The sequence below is a fragment of the Sceloporus occidentalis genome, unplaced genomic scaffold (genome assembly GCF_023333645.1).
Source record: "Sceloporus occidentalis isolate IW3139 unplaced genomic scaffold, rSceOcc1.0.p SCAF_1, whole genome shotgun sequence".
NCBI lineage: Eukaryota > Metazoa > Chordata > Lepidosauria > Squamata > Phrynosomatidae > Sceloporus > Sceloporus occidentalis.
The window spans coordinates 171882049-171901278 of NW_028316981.1; the positions used below are offsets into that span (position 1 = coordinate 171882049).

General features: G+C 41.4%; 1 protein-coding gene across 1 annotated transcript in view; it reads right to left on the minus strand.

Moving 5' to 3' along the window:
* The window catches only part of SHMT2 (serine hydroxymethyltransferase 2), a 29500-nt gene extending 12643 nt beyond the window's left edge, over nt 1–16857 (minus strand). Inside the window, exons 1-5 of the mRNA XM_089482371.1 lie at nt 16750–16857; nt 12131–12322; nt 10109–10188; nt 8644–8844; nt 619–700 (exon numbers count right to left, since the gene is read on the minus strand). Of these exons, the coding sequence (XP_089338497.1) occupies nt 619–700; nt 8644–8844; nt 10109–10188; nt 12131–12322; nt 16750–16782 (588 nt within the window). The 5' untranslated portion in view covers nt 16783–16857. The remainder of the gene's footprint in view (nt 1–618; nt 701–8643; nt 8845–10108; nt 10189–12130; nt 12323–16749) is intronic.
* Nucleotides 16858–19230: the final 2373 nt, after the last annotated feature.

A 19230-nucleotide genomic window follows, 5' to 3' on the forward strand; every position in this document is an offset into this window, starting at 1 on the left:
AGCCATTCATTCTCTCTCTATATATACAGGATATATACTTCCCAGTTTTGCATTTCACACATAATAGCATAGATGCAAGCAAAACATCCTGTAAAAGCTGACTTTAGCACAACAGTAACTTACATCTTGGAGCACTTAGCCGTATTCAATACACATTCACATATCCACATCCTCTCAATACAGGTTGAGTATCCCTTATCTAGAATTCCAACATCCAAAATACTCCAAAATCCACATGGGTGACTGGATAATGACACCTTTGCCTTCTGATGTTTCAATGTACACAAACTTGGGTTTATGCACAAAATTATTTAAAATATTGTGTATAAAAATTACCTTCAGGTTATGTGTATAAGGTGTATACAAATGAATTTCACGTTTAGACTTGGGTCCCATCTCCCGGACATCTAATTATGTATTTACATATATTCCAAAATCTGGGAGGGGGGGGAATAAATCGAACAAAATGTCTGATCCCAAGTGTTTCAGATAAGGGAGATTCAACATGTATACTACTTATAGACCTATAAGCTTCCTCCCCCTTGGCTTCATAAGAATAAACCAAGAGCAAACTGCAACATGTATACACGTGAACACATACCCTTTTTGTTCACTCACATTTAGTTTATAGGGCATGGATTCAAAGAAGATAGAAGTGGCTGAGATACGTTTGACATCAGACATGTACCCATGTGTCAGGCTGCCAGGGAGACAAAAAACCATATGGTCAGAACAGAGTGCAAGCCCTAGTCATAACATAACTTTTGACAGAGATCAAACAAAAATTCTTCAACTCAGGTGAGCCCACAGATTATTGTATGTATTTATTTAATTAATTTAATTTTTATCCTGCCTTTCTCCCAAAAACAGACCCAAGGCTGAGCACTTCCGGGAAAGATGGCGGAGTGAAAGCTGCAACTTGCGGTAGCAGGCAAGAAGCAGTAACCGCTTATAGTGTTTTTGGTGGGGAAAATCGTTCCCCCCGGTAAAGGGGACTCGGGCGGGCCCGCGGGGTCCTCTAGGAACCACAGGATTTTGCAGAAGGAGCTTCTTGTGGGGGATCGGTGGGGGAAAGGAGGACGAGGGCAAACCGCGACTATAAGCAGGGCGCAAGCAAAGCCCCGCCAGCCCGGTTTTTAGGGGGAGAAAGAAGAAAGAAGGAAGAATAAGAGTGAGAGGAAAGAAGCTGCTGCTGTAGATTGAGATCCTCATCAAATATACTTTATCGGAGGTAGAGAGGAGGAAGGTTGGAAGGAGAGAAAATCAATCTAAGACTATAAAATAATAATAAGAAGAACGTGTGTTAGCAGAAGGAAAACACAAACCGAGGAGTGAAGCAGCCCGACCGCTAGCTTGGAGGAAGGGAGAGGAGGGAAGGCGGCGGGTACAGATGAGAAGATGGATTAGAGGAGAAGCAGAAACGGAGGAGAGGAAGGGGACAGCGGACCAGGAGGAGGAGAAGACGACAGCAGACTAGGACGAGAAGAAGACGACAGCGGACCAGGAAGAGAAGAAGACGACAGCGGACCAGGAAGAGAAGAAGACGACAGCGGACCAGGAGGAGAAAAAGACGACAGCGGACCAGGAGGAGAAAAAGACGACAGCGGACCAGGAGGAGAAAAAGACGACAGCGGACCAGGAGGAGAAGAAGACGATTTGGGACTGGGAAGAGAGGCAGTGGATAATAGGACCAAAAACTTACTGTTCAGCGTTTTCAAGGTCAGACGCCACGTGTGGGGAAGGGAAGTAAAGGGACAGGAACTGGAAATGCGAGAGAAAGGAGAAGAAGCAAGAAGGTCCCGGTAAAGAGCTAACAGAGGAGAAAAAGGAAACGACATCTAGTGGCAAGGAGGTATAACTACACTGGAAAAGAGAAATAAGGAAATAGAAGAGAATTCAAAAGGGGCCAACAGAGGGGAAAAAGGAAACGACATCTAGTGGCGAGGAGGTATAACTGCACTGGGAAATAGAAATAAGGAAACAGAAGAGAATTTAAAAGAAATAAGAAATCGAGCGACGCGTAGTGGCAAAGAGGTATAATAGCATCGACAACTGGAATTAGAGGAATTTAAAATGATGACTAGAGGACAAGAAAAAGAGAAAGAGAAAAAGATGATGCAAGGTGGAGAAGCAAGACAGATGATACCGAGAAGAGCTTCAGTGGAACTTAAAACAACAGACCCTAATTGGAAAATACTAGAGGCGATACAAAAAACAGAGACGAACATAAGACAAGAAATTAAAGACTCTAGAGACGAACTAAGGGCAGATTTCAAGAAAGATATGGAGGAATTGAAAAATACAATGGCAGAACTATCAGAAGACATGAAAGGAATTAAGAAGAAAGTGAACAAGCTGGAAATAAAAACTGAGGAATTAGAGAGAGTGACACAGGAATTATCTCAAGTACAAACACAAGAAAAAGAGCAAAATAAAATAAAAGATATGAAAGAAAGAAGAAAATGTATTAAAATAAGAGGCCTGAAAGAAAGATACAATGAGAATCTATACGATAAAGTAGTTCCAGTGTTAGCAAACCTGATAGAATGTCAACCAGAACTTTTAGATCTGGACGTGGATAAGATCTTCAGGATAAATTCAGCTGCAGCCAAAAATAGAAACTTGCCACGGGACATTGTGGTTTATTTTACACGAGAGAGAGTGAAAGATAGAATAATTCAGGAAAGCTATAAAAAGAAAATTACGCTAGATGGGAATGAGGTTCAAATCTTTAAGGACATACCTGGTGACATTTTGAGGAGGAGAAGAGAGTACTCAAACTTAACAAGAGCGCTACAAATAAAGAACATAAGATATAAATGGGAGCTACCGGAGGGGATATCCTTCATGTGGAGGCAGAGACATTATAAAATAGATACAGTGGAAAAAGCGAAAATATTCTACAATAGATGGTTCAAGGAAGAAGAAAAACTGGATAAAGATTTAGAAGCTGAAAGGAGAAGAGAAGAACAGGAGCAGAATCGAATGCAAAAGGAAGAAGAAGAGAAAGAAAAGAAAAAGAAAGAAGAAAAGGAAGACGAAGAGAAAGTTGGAGTAGACGATGAGGATCTTCCTATAGGAGCAACGGGGGGAGCAGATCTGGAGTGGGAAGAGGAACTAAGGAGTCTAGGAGACAATACAGAAATTACAATTGAAGAAAGGAAGGAGTGGGAAGAAGGGAAGGAGTAAGAAGAAGTAAAAGTCCGAAAGAAGGAGTAAGAAGAGAACAACAACAACAAAAGGAAAGTCAAATAATAACGAAAATGAAGTTCCTTTCATGGAACATAAAAGGAATGAACTCGAGTTATAAAAGGAAAAAAATATTTCATGAATTAGAAAAACAGAAATGGGATATTTGCAGCATTCAAGAGACGAGAATAAAGAAAAAAGATGAAAAATATTTAAGAAATCCAAAATTGGGGGAGGTGGTTATATCAGCAGGCACAAGGAAAAGAAATGGAGTAGCTATATATATCAAAAATAAAATCCCGATAAAAAAAGTGCTAAACGATGAGGAGGGCAGGTATGTAGGAACAGAGGCAATGGTGAATGGGAAACAGACATTGATAGTGGGAATATATGGTCCAAAGGAAAAAAAAGCAAAATTCTATAAAAATTTATTAAGGAAAATAACAAATTTGGAATATGAATACCACATATTTATGGGAGATTGGAATGGGGTAGTAAATCCAAAATTAGATAGAATGTCAAATAAAAAGATAGCAGAGAACCAAGGGAAACTTCCAGAGAAATTTTTTGATATGTTAGATATACTATCCCTATTGGACCCTTGGAGAACTAAAAACAAGGAACTTAAAGACCATACCTTTTTCTCAACTCCGCATAGCTCTGCGTCTAGGATAGATATGTTTTTTATATCAGTAGAAATGATGAGAGAAGTAACAGAGGTTAAAATAAAAATAAACAAGAATTCAGATCACAATCAAATATGGTTAGAATTAGAACAAAAAGGAAAAGAATATAATTGGAGATTGGATAATACATTATTAAAAAATAAAGGACTTATAAAAGAATTAAAAGAGCAAATGAAATATTTTTTTTTAGAAAACAGTGAAAAAGATACCAGTATGAAAACTATATGGGACACACATAAGGCTGTAATTAGAGGACTTTTAATAAAGAAAAAAAGTGAGAGAGACAGGAGAAACAAAGAGGAAGCTAAGAAAATTTCAGATGAGATACAAGATATAGAAAAAAGAATAATAGAGAAGCCAGGAAATGCGAAATTAGGGAAAAAATTAAAAATATTAAAGAAACAATTAGAGGTAAATATGGCAGATGAGGTAAGTAAAAAAATGAAATTTATAAAACAAAAGCAATTTGAACAAGGGAACAAAGTAGGTAAATTTTTAGCCTATAAAGTTAAAAAAATGAAAGAGGCTAGGCAAATTGTTGAAATATTAGGAGATCAAGGAATCACAACAGAACAAACAAAAATAAGAGATATATTTTATGAATACTATAAAGAACTGTACGGGGAAAAGGAATATGGCCAAGGGAAACTTAGGAAATTAGAGAAATATATAGAGAAAATAGAGAGAATAGAAATAGAGGAAGGAATAAAGGAAGGTATAAATCAAGAGATTACGAAAAAGGAGATCAGGGAAGCGATAAAAAAAGGGAAAAAAGGTAAGGCACCCGGGCCTGACGGGTTTACTCTAGAATACTATAAGATATTTGAAGAGGAATTGTTAGAACCAATGGAAAGAGTTTTTAATAAAATACTGGTAGAGGGAATACCAAATACTTGGAAAGAGGCAAATGTAACCTTGATCCCTAAGGAAGGGAAAGATTTGAGATATCCTCAAAATTATAGGCCTATATCACTACTCAACGTTGATTATAAAATATTTGCAATAATAATGGCAGAAAGAATTAAAAGAGTATTAAAGGATTGGATAAAGGAGGATCAATGTGGCTTTTTACCAAACAGACAGGCAAAGCAAAACATAAGGATAATTTTAAATTTGATAGAATATTATGAAAAAAAACCAGGAAAGGAAGCAGCTATGCTATTTTTGGACGCGGAAAAGGCCTTTGACAATTTGAATTGGGTTTTCTTGATAAAATTGTTTAAAAAATTGGATTTTGGGATCAACGTTCAGTCATGGATAGAGGAGATATATAAAGAACAAAAAGCAAAAGTTATAATAAATAATGTTAAAACAAAAGAATTTATAATCAATAAAGGTACAAGACAAGGCTGTCCTTTGTCACCCCTCTTATTTATAATGTGTCTAGAAATACTATGTAGCAGAATAAGGCAGGAAGAAAGGATACAAGGAGCCAGGATTAAAGGAGAGGAAATAAGGATTCGGGCATTCGCAGATGATGTAATGGTAATAGTAGAAAATCCAATTGAAAACATTATCAGAATTTTGGAAATAATAAATGAATTTGGAAATTTAGCAGGACTAAAAATTAATAAAGAAAAGTCAGCAATAATCGCATTTAATATTAAGGAAAGTAAACAAAAAGAATTACAGGGAAAATCAGGAATACAAATTCAGAAAAAGGTTAAATACTTGGGAATTCAGATTACGAAGAAAAATAGTGAATTATTTGACAACAATTATAAAACAAATTGGCAAGATATAAAAAAGAATCTGGAAAAATGGTCGAAGCTACAACTATCGTTATTAGGGAGAATAGCGATTGTGAAAATGAGTGTATTACCAAAAATCTTATTTCTATTCCAAAACATACCAATAATAGCTAATAACAAAGTGTTCAGTGAATGGGAGAAAGATTTAAGAAAGTTCATTTGGGCAGGAAGGAAAGCGAGAATCAAATGGGAAACCTTGACGGATGCTAAGGAAAGAGGAGGACTAGGAATGCCAGATTTTAAACTGTATTTTGATGCATGCTGTATGGAGTGGATAAGGACGTGGATAGAGTTGAAAGATGAAAAAACACTAAAACTAGAAGGATTCAATCTGAGATACGGCTGGCATGCTTATATATGGCTAGACAGAGTGGAATTAAATAAAGAGTTCAAAGATCATATTATAAGAAGATCATTATGGAGGGTATGGAAAATATACAAAGAAAAAATTTATAGTCAACTACCAGATTGGACCTCCCCACATGAGGCACTTTTTCAAAGAGGGAAAATAGAGGGGAAGGCTTGGTTAAAGTATAAAGATTTATTGAAATGGGAGGAAGGGAAAACAATTATGAAAACAAGGGAAAATCTATATGCGGAGGGTTATAATATACCGTGGTTTCTGTATTATCAGCTAAGGGAAAGATACCGAATAGATGTGAATCAATATGGCATAACGGATAAAAAAACAGAATTAGATATAATATTAGAAGATGGGAAAGGAAAAAAGATAGCAAAATTTTATAAAAAATTTTTAAAGCTGGAACTAGAACAAAATCATATAAAACAGGGAATGGTAAAATGGGTACAAAATATAGGTCATAATATCCAATTAGAAAGCTGGGAAAAAGCTTGGGGGAAAGATCTCAAGTTTACACTATGCATGGATATTAAAGAAAATTATTATAAAATGATACATAGATGGTATCTTACCCCGAGCAGAATAGCAAAAATATATAAAAAGGATAAAGCACTGTGTTGGAAGTGTGAAAAAGGTATAGGCAGTTTCTATCATATGTGGTGGACATGCCCCGTAATAAAAAAATTTTGGATTAAAGTGCATAGGATTTTAATAAAAATAACCCAAATAGAATTTCCATTAATCCCAGAAATGTGCCTGCTGAATATAATCGAAAATAAAGAATTAAGAAAAGAAAAGAAGACCATACTATATTTGATTACGATAGCAAGGATAGTATTAGCAAAGCAATGGAAAAGCAAAGAGGCGCCGGATATAGAGACTTGGCTAGAGAAAAGTCTAGAGGTATGGGAAATGGACAAATTAACAATGGCATTAAATGAGAAAGAGGAAGAAGAAGGGAATGATACCTGGATAAGACTGCTGCAAATATACCAATCTGATAAGAGATAGAAAAATAATTAAGTAAAAATAGATAAGTATATAGGGAATATGTAAAAATGTATTAAGTAAAGGTGAAGGGATAATACTTGGTTTGTTAAAATAAGAAAAAAGAGGATGTATGGAAAATATAGTCTTAGTAATTAAGCATAAGAGTAAGGTTTAATAAGAGATAAAGAGTTAATATCTGATTGACTTTATGAGGAATTAAAAATTATAGCTAAGAGTTCAGCAACATAAAGAACAATAAAGGGGGGAGGGGGGAGGGGGGAGGGGAAGAGAAGAGTAAAGGAACAATGTATGACTATATCGACTAGAAAAGAGCTTGACTTTCCTTTTTTTATACATTAAAATTCAATAAAGATTATTAAAAAAAAAAAACAGACCCAAGGCTGCTCACAATATTAAAAAAAAAAAAAAAAGATTAGCTATGTAACGCTCCCTCTGCCAAAACAGGATGGTTTGAAGGAGAGATCTATATGGCCTGGATATGTTTGGCAAGTGACAGAAGGCAGAGTGCATCCTTGGACGAGAAGAGGCACCCCTCCTAAATATTCCTCCTGGTAAGAAGAGAAACTAGAACTTCTCACAGATAGGGGCAAATTGACTATCTCACTGAGAGTAGGCAAGTTTCTGTCCAACCTGGGATTTTTATCCTATGAGGAATTTCACCTCCTGTGTGAAAGCCAATGTGGTGTGGTGGTTTGAGCACTAGACTAAGACTCTGGAGACCAAGGTTTGAATCCCTGCTCAGCTGTGGAAACCCATTGGGTGACCCTGGGCAAGCCACTCTCTCTACTTCAGAGGAGGGCAAAAGCAATCCTGCTGTGAACAAATCTTGCCAAGAAAACCCTGAGATACGGTCACCTTAGGGTTGTCAAAAGTCAGAAACGACTTGAAGGCACACATCAACAATGGGGGGGGGGGGGGGAGGAATAGAAAGAAAGCCCACTCTCAAATCTGTATTTGTGGCTTTGACTTTTGCAGATTTATTATCCACAAATTTGATTAATATGTTCTCTCCAGGAATCTCTAGGTCCTCCAGTGTGACTCTGTGGTTATTCTGCCAAAAGTCATGCTAGAGGACCTAGAGATTCCTAGAGAGAACACTTCTTTAGGTATTTGTAGGTCCTCCAGCACAATTCTATGGTCAACTTTCAGCAGATGTTGACCACAGAGTTGCCTTGGAGGACCTAGAGATTCTTAGAGAGGTGATCTCTCAAGTAAAAAAATAGTGTGTTTTTAATTTGTGTTTTTTTCACTTTCATGAGAGTTGGTGTCCTTAACTGCAACAAATGTGGAGGGTCCACTATATATAAGTTCTACATCATTTTCCATTAATTCTTCAGTTCCACTACTTCTGTCTCCCTATTGCAGCCCTTTCAATCACTCCTCCCGCATTCGGTCCTTTATTAGTCCTGCCAGTTTTCAACCTCCCATTACTCTTGTGCTTCATCTTCCCTTTCACGTCATACTTCTCAACCATAATGACATATCCTCCACTTAGTTCCTCCCTCAATCAAAGTAGCCACACTGACTGGAGGTTAATGAGAATCCAATGCATCTGGAGGGCAATAGAGTAGGGGAAACTGTTTCAGGGAACAGGAAAATTCCTTAGCTGCCCTCACACAAGTTCTGGCTCCTAACTGGTACGTACTGGCCCCCATCAGGGAGGTCTAGACCCATGAGTCGTTCGTGAGGCTGGAGCAATGCCGTGTAGGCAGCAAAGTTGGCAGGGGAGCCCGAGTAGGGCTGGACGTTCACCCCCCAGCGTTCAGGGTCCAGGTCAAAGGCCTCAAGAGCACGGCGTTCACACAGCAGTTCAATGCGGTCCACCACCTCCGAGCCACCATAATATCTGTTTGTCAGGATATAAATGAGAAAAGAAGCATTAAAGATTTCACCACCATCACATCTCCAAGCTGGAAAGGAACAAAAACAAAAATCTTATCTATCTCCTCCCAGCCACCATAATATGTAAAAGATGTTGCCAAGGCAACAGCCTCCTCTCAAAGCCCTCTTCTACCTCTTGTCTACACAGAAACACTCCTCAACTGATTTAGGCCACATCCACACTGCAGAAATAATCTAGTTTGACACCACCTTAATTGCCACGGCTCCGTGCTATGGAATTTTGGGAACTGTGGTTTGTTTCTGGAATTCCATCGCATTGAGCCATGGCAGTTAAGAGTGGTGTCAAACCGGATTATTTCTGCAGTGTAGATACAGCCTTAAACTGCACCCTCCTCTTCATTACCATTTTCCCCCTGATGGCAACTGTCCCCTATGTTGTCTCTTTCCACTCCTAATATGCAATCTGAACACAATTTACTACTTTGGCTGGCATCCATGGCCAATCATTGAGGTAACTGCATAAGCCCATAACACCAGACCTTTGATCAGACCTGTTCAAATTTCAGTTCTGTTTCATTAATGCCTGTTCTAAGGGAGGCCATTCTATGTGGCAAACCAAAAACAGGGCCCTTTCACACTACACAATTGATTTCATAAATACACAATATTATGATTTCACTTGGCTGCCTTCTACGGTATCCTGGGGGTGGGTTGCACTTTGGTCAGAGGCATCACAGAGGCTCCCTGACTGAGAATTCTAGTTGCCCCTTCCCTAAACTGCAAATCCCAGGATTCCATAGCATGTTACCATGGCAGTTGAAGTGGGATCACAATGCTGTAATTATGTAGTTTGAAAGGCCCACGGGTACACTCCTGGGAAGAGTTCAAGAGTGGTTCAATTTTCTCCCAGCACCTTGAGGAATGGGTTTCAAATTATCTTCACAAGAATTGCCAACAAAGGCAGAAAGAGGAAATAAAGGAACTTCTTTTCCCCATTCTTTCCAAACATGGACACTGTGCACTTTTACTCTACCACATTCCCTTTACACTAATTCCCTTCTTTGTCTTATTTTCTCTCTTGCTGCCTTCTATCACTCTCCCCTGTTGCTAGAAAATTTTATTTATTACATGGAAAATGTTTTTAAAAATCAATAAATTATCAGAGCAAATGAAACACAGCAGAAATTGCCCACCTCTGCTTTACTGACAAAATGTTGTATTGTAATGTTATGGTTTATTCAGATTGTCCTACTCTAGAATGACATTACCTCTTGCCAGGGTAGCCCTCTGAATATTTGTTGTTGAGGCAGGAGCCCAGGGCTTCCAGGGCAGCTCGACTGCAAAAATTCTGGGATTCGGGTGAGAAAGAGAGAAATAAAACACAGAGAGAAGAAAATGGAATCATTCACATCCATCTGACAGAGAGCTAGAAATGTCCATCCTTCCTACACCACAAGCTTAAGGGGAGAAATAGTAGTCGTGTGGGATGGTGAAACCTGGACTGTGACCATGGAGGAGTATTCTAACCTCTGTCCCCTGAATTGCACTGAAATCCATCCTGTTCACTGTAGTATTTTCTGCCAAGCTAACACAGTGGAGATGGGGGAACTGAAGCGAGGAGATGCAAGGGAAGACAAACACTGCCATTCTCATGATTCAGAACCAAAGGAGAATTAAGACACTTCTCTAGGAATCTAGAGAGGAATCAAGAGAGCATCTGCCAGATGTTGACCATAGAATTACGCTGGAAGACCTGCAAATGTCTAGAGAAGTGTTCTCTCTAGGGATTTCTAGGTCCTCCAGCATGACATTTGGCAGATGTTGACAGAGTCATGCTGGAAGACCTAGAGATTCCTAGAAAGAAAATATTAATCAAATCCGTGAATAATCAAATCTGCAAAAGACAAAGCCTTAAATGTGGAGGGCCAACTGTATTTGTTTTTCTAAAACCTGGACTACATTATTATTATAGTAGTAACCCCATGAATTGCATAGGCTCTTCTTAGGCAAGTAATCCTCAGAGGTAGTTTTTCCTGTTTCTTCCTCTGAAAGGAGGAAGCACCCACAGCACCTGTGATTCACTGGTGATTTCCCATCCAAGTATTAACCAGAGCTGATCATGCTTAGCTTCCAAGATCAGACAAGATCTGATTCTTTTGGGGTATTTAGGCCATCATACCATGTTACAAACTGGGAGGGGAGGCTGAGACAAAAACAGAGACGGGGAACCTATGGCCATCTAGACATGGTTGGGCTTTATTTCCCATAATTGCTGACTAACATGACCAATGGTGAAGAATGATGACATTAATAATTGTTCAACATCTGGATGCCCATGGGTCCACAGCCCTAGATTAGGGGGAAAGTGATATGTTTAAGAATGCCTCTTCTGGCTATAGCGCCATTTGAACCTAGGACCTTCCAGTTCTTAGACAGCATCCTGAGTAACAAAAATTCAGAAGAAAAGGTTACCAACAGCTGTTAGCTATAATACCCGAGTGTGAGCTCAAAAGCAGCAATGTGGCCCTCCAAATGTTGTTCGACTGCAAGTCCCAACAGTTCTAGGCTTTCCTCCCAATGGCAAGAAATGTTGGAAAGTGAGATGAACAACTTCTGGAGAGCTGTATGATTCCCACCCTGGCTCTACACTCAGAGGTAGAACACCAGTTGCAGAGGCAAGAGTACATATTGCCTTCATGCACTGCTTGTGGGTTTTCCATCTAATTGGTCACTGTGGTTGCATTTACACTGGAAAAAATAATCCAGTTTGACACCACTATAATTGACATGGCTCAGTGCTATGGAGCAGAGTTCAGGTACCACAGCAAGCTGCAATTCCCAGAATTCCATAGCAATGAGCCATGGCAGTTAAAGTTGTGTCAAGCCTGATTATTTCTGCAGTGTGGATGCAGTCTGTGAGTAACAGGAGGATGGGCTTTAGAAGAATCCTTGTGTAGACCAAGACCAATATTCTTAAGGGTTAATGTCTACATTAGAAAGGGTGGGAGGACCTGAGCTCTCCAGATATTTGTTTAATTCCAACTCCCAGCAGCTTTTGCAAGCCTGGTCAACGGTGGGGTAGGTTGAGAATAGCAATTCATCTCCAGAGCCAAAGGTCCCCCTGCCCTCAACATCTCCAGTTTAAAGAGTAAGTAAACCACTTGAGTTGTGAACCTTCAGAGCTTCGTAGGGGACCAAGGAAGGAAACAGTCCTTGCCGCAGAAAGTAACCAAAACATAATGCAACCATTCACTTGCACTCCATTCCAGGAGTAAAGAAGGGTCACCCACCTCCGAGGCGATGAGCTCCAGTCCCCGGCACTGCCGATCCTTCTCTTGCTGCACCAGCTCCCACATCTCTGGGTCACTCTCTGACAAGCTCTCCTGCCCAGTCCAGCCTGGCATCTCTTTGGCAGGCACTGCAGCTGCTTTGCTGTGTTGGGCCCGCAGGCTCCCTGTAGCCTGGCAGCATATCCTCAGGGGCTGAGGGAGATGAAAAAGAGAGGAAGCTGTTCAAACAGGATCTTACAATAACCCAAGAGTCACATTTCTTACACATTATAATGTACCACAGGGGCTCTAGTTGATCTGCCAGGAGGTTTCCCCATCCAAGTTGCAAACATAGCATCTATTTCAGCCTTCTCCCATCTGGTGCCCTTGCTACAAGTGAACTACAACTACCAATAACCTCAGCCAGCAAAGACAATGGCCACAGATGATAGAGACTGTAGTGTATTTGCTTGGACACACACACACACAAGGATGGGAACTACTGCATATAGAGACTGGCCACATATTACTTGAGAGAGCTGGGATCTCAGCCCACATTTACTACAAGCTTTGCTGACTCCTAGATTTGCCAAGTGGACCCTTTTTTAGTAGCTCTGTTCACATCAGAACTGGGCTATTACCATAGGCAAAGAAACCCTATCACTTTTCTGTAAGCTAAAATAGATGGTGGGAGATTCAGGGAGGGTATGCAAGGGGGAGAGGGCTGAGAGAGCATCCAAGCAAAATACTAGTTCTACCAACATTAAGAAAATAAAAACAAAACTGAAAGGCAGTAAAAATTACTGTATATCACCAGCTTGTGAATTTGTTGTTTGGGTAATGTGCCCTCCAGTCAACTTCAACTTATGGCAGCTGTCTCCTATTGTTTCCCTAGCAAGATTTAGTCAGAGATTTGCCACTACCTTCCTCTTAGGCTGAGAGTGTGTGACTTGCCCCAGATCACCCAATGGGGTTCTATGTCTGAGCAGGGATTTGAATGGTGATCCCCCCCCCCCCCCGCAAGAGCCCAAGTCCAACACTCAAACCACTACACCATTTTGGTGCTCTAGCTTGCAAGTTGTGTGTGTGTGTGCACACCTCCAAGTTGCCTGTCAACTTATTGTGACTCCAGGAATTTCATAGTGTTTTCTCAGCAAGGAATCCTCAGAGGTGGTTTTGCCAGTTCCTTCCTCTGAAATATAACCTACAGTACCTGGCATTCATTGGCAGTCTCCTATTCAAGTACTAACCAGGGCTGACCCTCCTTTGCTTTCAAGATCATACAGGATCTGGTGCCTTTAGGCCAGTTAGTAAATTAATCCAATGGATTTTTCAGAAAAGCATTTGCTAAATAAAGCAAAGCATCTGACAAACAAATACTTTGTTGTCAGATTGCATCATCTCATGATTGACTTCAATGATGGAGTTTGCAGTCTTTCAAAAACATATGGAAGGCGACATGTATTTATCATTTATTTGATAATTTTATAGGTTTATTTATTAATTGAATTTAGACTATTTCTCCTGAGATGGGATGCAAGAAATCATGTAGCCCACCCCAGCTCCTGATGGTGGAACTCAGAAAAGGTAGGCATGGATGCATGTACACACACAAACATACTTCTTGCCACCAAACAAGCAGCAACCTAAGAATTCAGAGGGGTTATTCAGGCAGTGAAAATAATCCAGGTAGAATGTAGGTTGAATATTTGTTGTTCACGTGTATTTCGAATGCATCCAATTAAGTTTGGTGGAGGGACTGCAAAAACCCCACTTAACCCACTTTTTAAAAAAAAGATTTGCATTCTCAGATGTGTGAATAACCAATCCAAATAGACCAGGGATAAACTGGGATAAAACTCTGCAAGACTTGAACGTGCTTCCAATACATTTGCACCACTGACTCCATCTTTATTCGAGTGCTGACACGTTTGAGCAACTGAACTCTTCGCAGAGATGCCCAGGTCCATAGTGTAAACAACAAACCTAGAATGTGTGAGTGAGATTATTTGCAGAGTCCTGCTAAAAACAAAGTGTTAATGATCCCAGAGAGAAAAGCTGGCAGGGTGAAGGGAACAGTCGATTTCAAGGCCTGCTGGAATAAAAGTTGGCTTTGTGTTGCAGATCGGCAAGCATGCTTCATTCGCTCAGAACAAGGGAGGCATTCGCTTCGGCTGCTGAGCTGGCAGTTCCAACAGGGAAAAAGTTTTGCATGCACAGACACAAGTTCCTTCCCTATGCTCAAACACTCTTCAAAGCAAGCTACTCTGTCACCACAAATGACAGCCAGCCGCCTTTGAAAAGAGGTGGCTTCCTCTCCTTTCCCTCATCGAAAGATGCTCCAACCCATTCTCGCTTTTGCAGATGATGTAACTGGCTCCTTGAGGTTGCATCAGAAAGGAGACCTCAGGAATGTCTCAAGTTTGGCACAGTAGCCAACATGCTCCGACAGAATGAAAAGACAACATTCTTTTTTAAAAAAGAAATTACAATCTGTAACTTTCAATCTATTGCTGTTTTAATGTACACATATCCATTTGTTTTACTGCATGGACAGATTCAGTTTTAAAATAAGTTTTAATCCTCGGTGGCCAAAGCAGATTAGTTATTTTTTAATTCCTTTTTTTTAATGTGTTGTAATTAGGTTACCTAATCGAGATACTTAGCCTGCGAATCAGAAAGCAGTTTTCAGGGGGCAGGTCATTTTTTATTGACCTGTTTATTCAAATGGCAGAGTTGCTGCCCAGGGAAACTTCTGCCAAAGAGACTTTGGTAAAGAGATAAAGCAGCCCCACAAGTTACTTTTTGTCCCTCTCCCTTCCTTCCTTCCCCCTTGTCAGCTCTGAAGGCCTCTTTTGGAATTTCTCCCCCTTTCCCTCCTGAAAGCTGCAATGTCAGATAGGACAAGAAGATGCTCCAAAATGAGCCCATAAAAGTCAGCCGAGCGTGGCTGCTGGGAGAGGTTTTCGGCTGATAATAGCGTCTCAGTCTTGAACATCCAGATAACTCTTTCCCCCTCGCTCAGTGCCGCAATCCAAGAGCCATTAGCCAGAATTAAATAATAATTGAATGGCAGAATGGGCCCCCCAAAAAGAGATCTGTGCTGTCATCACATCCCCTGCTATAACCCTCCAGCGGGGATATAAAACTCCTTTTACCCAAGAAGTTTGGTTTCCTTTACTTGCACAATTTAACTTTCCCACTGGAAAGAAAAGAACAATAATTGTAAAAAGGTATATGGGAACACCACCCATGAGAAAAGATCTTGACAGGAGGAGCAAAACTTTTGTCACTGCTGTCGCTGCATAGATGGAGGCCAGAGACAGAAAAACTGATCTTGCCCATAGAAAGCAACCTTTTCTTGTGTATTCCTGTATGGCACAGGGTTGATCTGGATGACCCTTGGGGATCTCTTATAACTCTATGATTCTATGCACAGAGCTCATTTCAAACCCCTTGCCAAATACCCCAAAGGCACCAGATCTTCTGTGATTGTGAACGCTAAGCAGGGTCAGCCCTGGTTAGGACTTGGATGGGAGACCACCAAAGAATACTAGGTGCTACAGGCTGCATTCCAGAGGAAGGAACTGGAAAAGCCACCCTGAGTAGCCCTACATGGGGTTGCCATAAGTTGACAGGTGACTTGAAGGCACCTTATCCCTGCTCTGCCATGTCAACTGGGTGGCCTTGGGCAAGTCACACTCTCTCAGCCTCAGAGAATGAGCATCGCAAACCCCTCTGAAGAAAGTTCTCCCAACATTAAGGCCTGGCTCTGAATTTCCAAAGCCCAAGTCCAACACTCAAAGCACAACACCATTCTGGTGCTCCAGCTTGCAAGTTCTGTGGGAGTGGGACAGGAGGAAGACTCAGGTTCAGAGCTCTACTACTTGAAGGCACACAACAACAGACACACAAAGGCACATACCTCATATGCAAAGGGAAAGAGTGGGGTAGGAGGAAGACTTAGGACCAGAGTTCTGCTACTTGAAGGCACACAACAACAACAACAACCACACAGAGACACCACAAATGCAAAGGGAAGGAATGGGACAGGAGGAAGACCCAGGAACAGAGCTTTAATACTTGGAGGCACACAAAAACAACACAACAAAAAAGGGGGGACAGAATGGGGCAGGAGGAAGACTCGGGACCAGAGCTATAATACTTGAAGGCACACAACAACTACACACACACACACACTAAAAAGGGGGAGAGACTGAGACAGGAGGAAGGCTCAGGTTCAGAGCTTGGATACTTGAAGGCACACAAACAACAACAAACACAGACACCCCAGATGCAAAGGGCAGGAAGGGGGCAGGAGGAAGACTCAGGCTCTGAGCTTTAAGACTTGAAGGCACACAACAACAACAACAACACATCAAAAAAAGGGGGGGACAGACTGGGAGAGGAGGAAGAGTGAGGTTGGGAGCCTGGCTCCTTTGTAAACCCACCCCAAGGCCCAAGGCCTCTGAGGCCAAGGCCCTGCTCAGAGAACTTCCCTTGTGCAACTTCCCTTGCAGTCCCCAAACTCAAGGCAGTCCAAAGGTAGTAGTAGTGCTGCTGCTTCCCCCTCTGCAAGGAAAGCCCCTTGCAGCCCAGCCCCTGAGCCCTCCTCCTTTGCCCTCTCCCCCTCTTCTTACCTTGGCCAGGTGTCTAAAGGGGAGAAGCACCATTGCAGCCAAAGGGGCACAGCAGCTCTTTCTGGCTCGTGCGTAAAGGCAGGGAGTCCCCAGCAGCAGCCCAGATGGCAAGGCAAGGAGGGAGCCACAGAGGCAGGGAAGAAGCAGCACGTGGCCCTCCTCCGCCACTGGCAGCCACTACCGGGTGCGAAAGGCATCCTGGGAGATGGAGTTTTTTGGGAGGCCTCTCCCAAGTTCTTGCTTGCAATTTGCAAAAGAGATGGGCTTGGGATTCTGTTTGGTTGCTGTGTGCCTTCAAGTCGTTTCAGGCATATGGCCACCTTCAAGTGGGGGTTTCTTGGCCAATTTTCTTCAGAGGATTTATTATTATTATTATTTTGCCACTGAGGCTGAGAAAGTGTGACTTGTTCAAGGTCAGGGTTTTCCATGGCTGAGCCCCCATTCAAACCCTGGCCTCCAGAGGCAAAGCCATAAAACGTAGTTATATTGTTATAAACTGTTTGAAACATCCTTACTTTTTAAACTATTATTTTATTCTTTTGTAACCATTTGTTTTAATATTGTAATCATTTCGTTCTGTTTTAAGGTATCATTTTTTTCTTGTTTATATTAATCTTTATTAAATTTTCCATATTTACAAAAAAAACCTTGAAAAACTACATTTCTTCTTTGTTTCAATTCTTTTAATGTACCATTTTTTGTACACTTTGAATTATACTGTTTCTTAATATTGGAAGCTGCCCCGAGTCCCAGTTTTGGGAAAAGGGAAGGATATAAATATAATAATAATAATAGTAGTAATAATAATAATTCAGTGCTCAAACCATTATGCCGCACCGGTTGTCACAATTTAAGGCTGCATCTGCACTGCAGAAATAAACTGGTTTGACACCTCTTTAATTCCCTTAGCTCAATGCTATGGAATTCTGGGACATGTAGTTTGTTGTGGTACCAGAGCTTTCTTAACTGCCATGGCTCAATGTGCTAATGGTTTATGAGAATTGTAGTTTCCCTAATCTGAACTTCCAGCCCCACAACAAACTCCACTTTGCGCTAGGACCACAACAAACTACAGTTCCCAGAATAGCATTGAGCCATAGCAACTCAAGTGATGTAAAGTCAGATTATTTCTGCAGTGCAGATGACTATTTTCTCCTCCTTTAAACACACGAAAGAAAGAGTGCATGTCCCTAATGTGTCATTTCTAGATCATCTCCCTGCAAAGAGAGTTTGGAAGCTGGGGGTCAATGGGCCCAGAAGAATACTTTGCATTTTAGAAAACATATCCAGGGGTAGGCATATTGGCCATACAGCAAAGGACAGTATCATCTAAAATCAACCAAACTGATACCTTTATTGAACCAACCAAAGTGCACTGTCATTATACATGTTGCAAGCTTTCAAAGCTTCACCAGCTTCTTTAACACCTTTAGCCTGATGATGAAGCCAGCAGAGCTTTGTAGTGGTGGAAGTGTCTGTAGTGAGCGTGACCTGGGGCTGAGGAAGCAGTAAGGGGAGGCCCACGCAGGCGTTCTGTGGGTTGAGCCACCAATGGAAGAAGTGAGCCACCAGCCTCGAGATGGTGATCCATTTCTGTGGATGGTCGTAGGCCGGATTGAACATGGAGAGAAACCAGGATTGGAAGGGGCGCATGCGGAGCCAGGCCCATGGAGTGACATACATCATGGATGCCATCTGTTCCAGCACCACTTGAGCTGTTCTCGCCCTGATGCATCTGGAAACGAGGCAGCACCAAATTGAAGACTTACAGTTCATGAACCTGTTGTGGAGAAGATATGCTATTGACACCATGAAATCTAACATGGCGCCTATGGGTGGGACAGAGAGTGGATTTTTTTGGTTTGACCAGGAGTCCTAAGGCTTGAAGGAGAGAGAGAGAGAGAGAGAGAGAGCATAGCTGAGGTGAGGTGATTGGAGAGCATGTGTCTGTTTGGAGCAATAAACAACCAGTCGTCAAGGTATGGAAAGACGATGATGTTCTGCTGGCGGAGGAATGCTGCCACGACTGCCATGCACTTGATGGACACCCTAGGTGCCATGGAAAATCCAAAAGGCAAAACACAGTAGCGAAAGGAGTCGGGACCGACAAAAAAGGCAAGGAAATTTCGGTGGTCCTCTCGGATGCTGATGTGGAAATAAGCATCCCGAAGGTCCAAAGTGGCAAACCAATCTGAGTCCTGTAAGGGGCAAGATGGAAGCAAGAGTTACCATATGGAAACTCTTATAGTGAATGAAAGTTCAAAAGTTGCAGGTCCAGAATGGGGCGGAGGCCTCCATTAGGTTTGGAGACAATGAAATATCTGGAGAAAAAACAGTGTCGGATTTGAGAAGGGGGCACGGGCTCGATGGCCCCTTTGGTGCAAAAAGAGCACACTTTGTCGAGAAGGGTGTCTGAAGGGGGAGTGGAGACAAAATTACCCCTTGGAGGAAGATGTTGAAGCTCCTCCAGACAATTTTGAC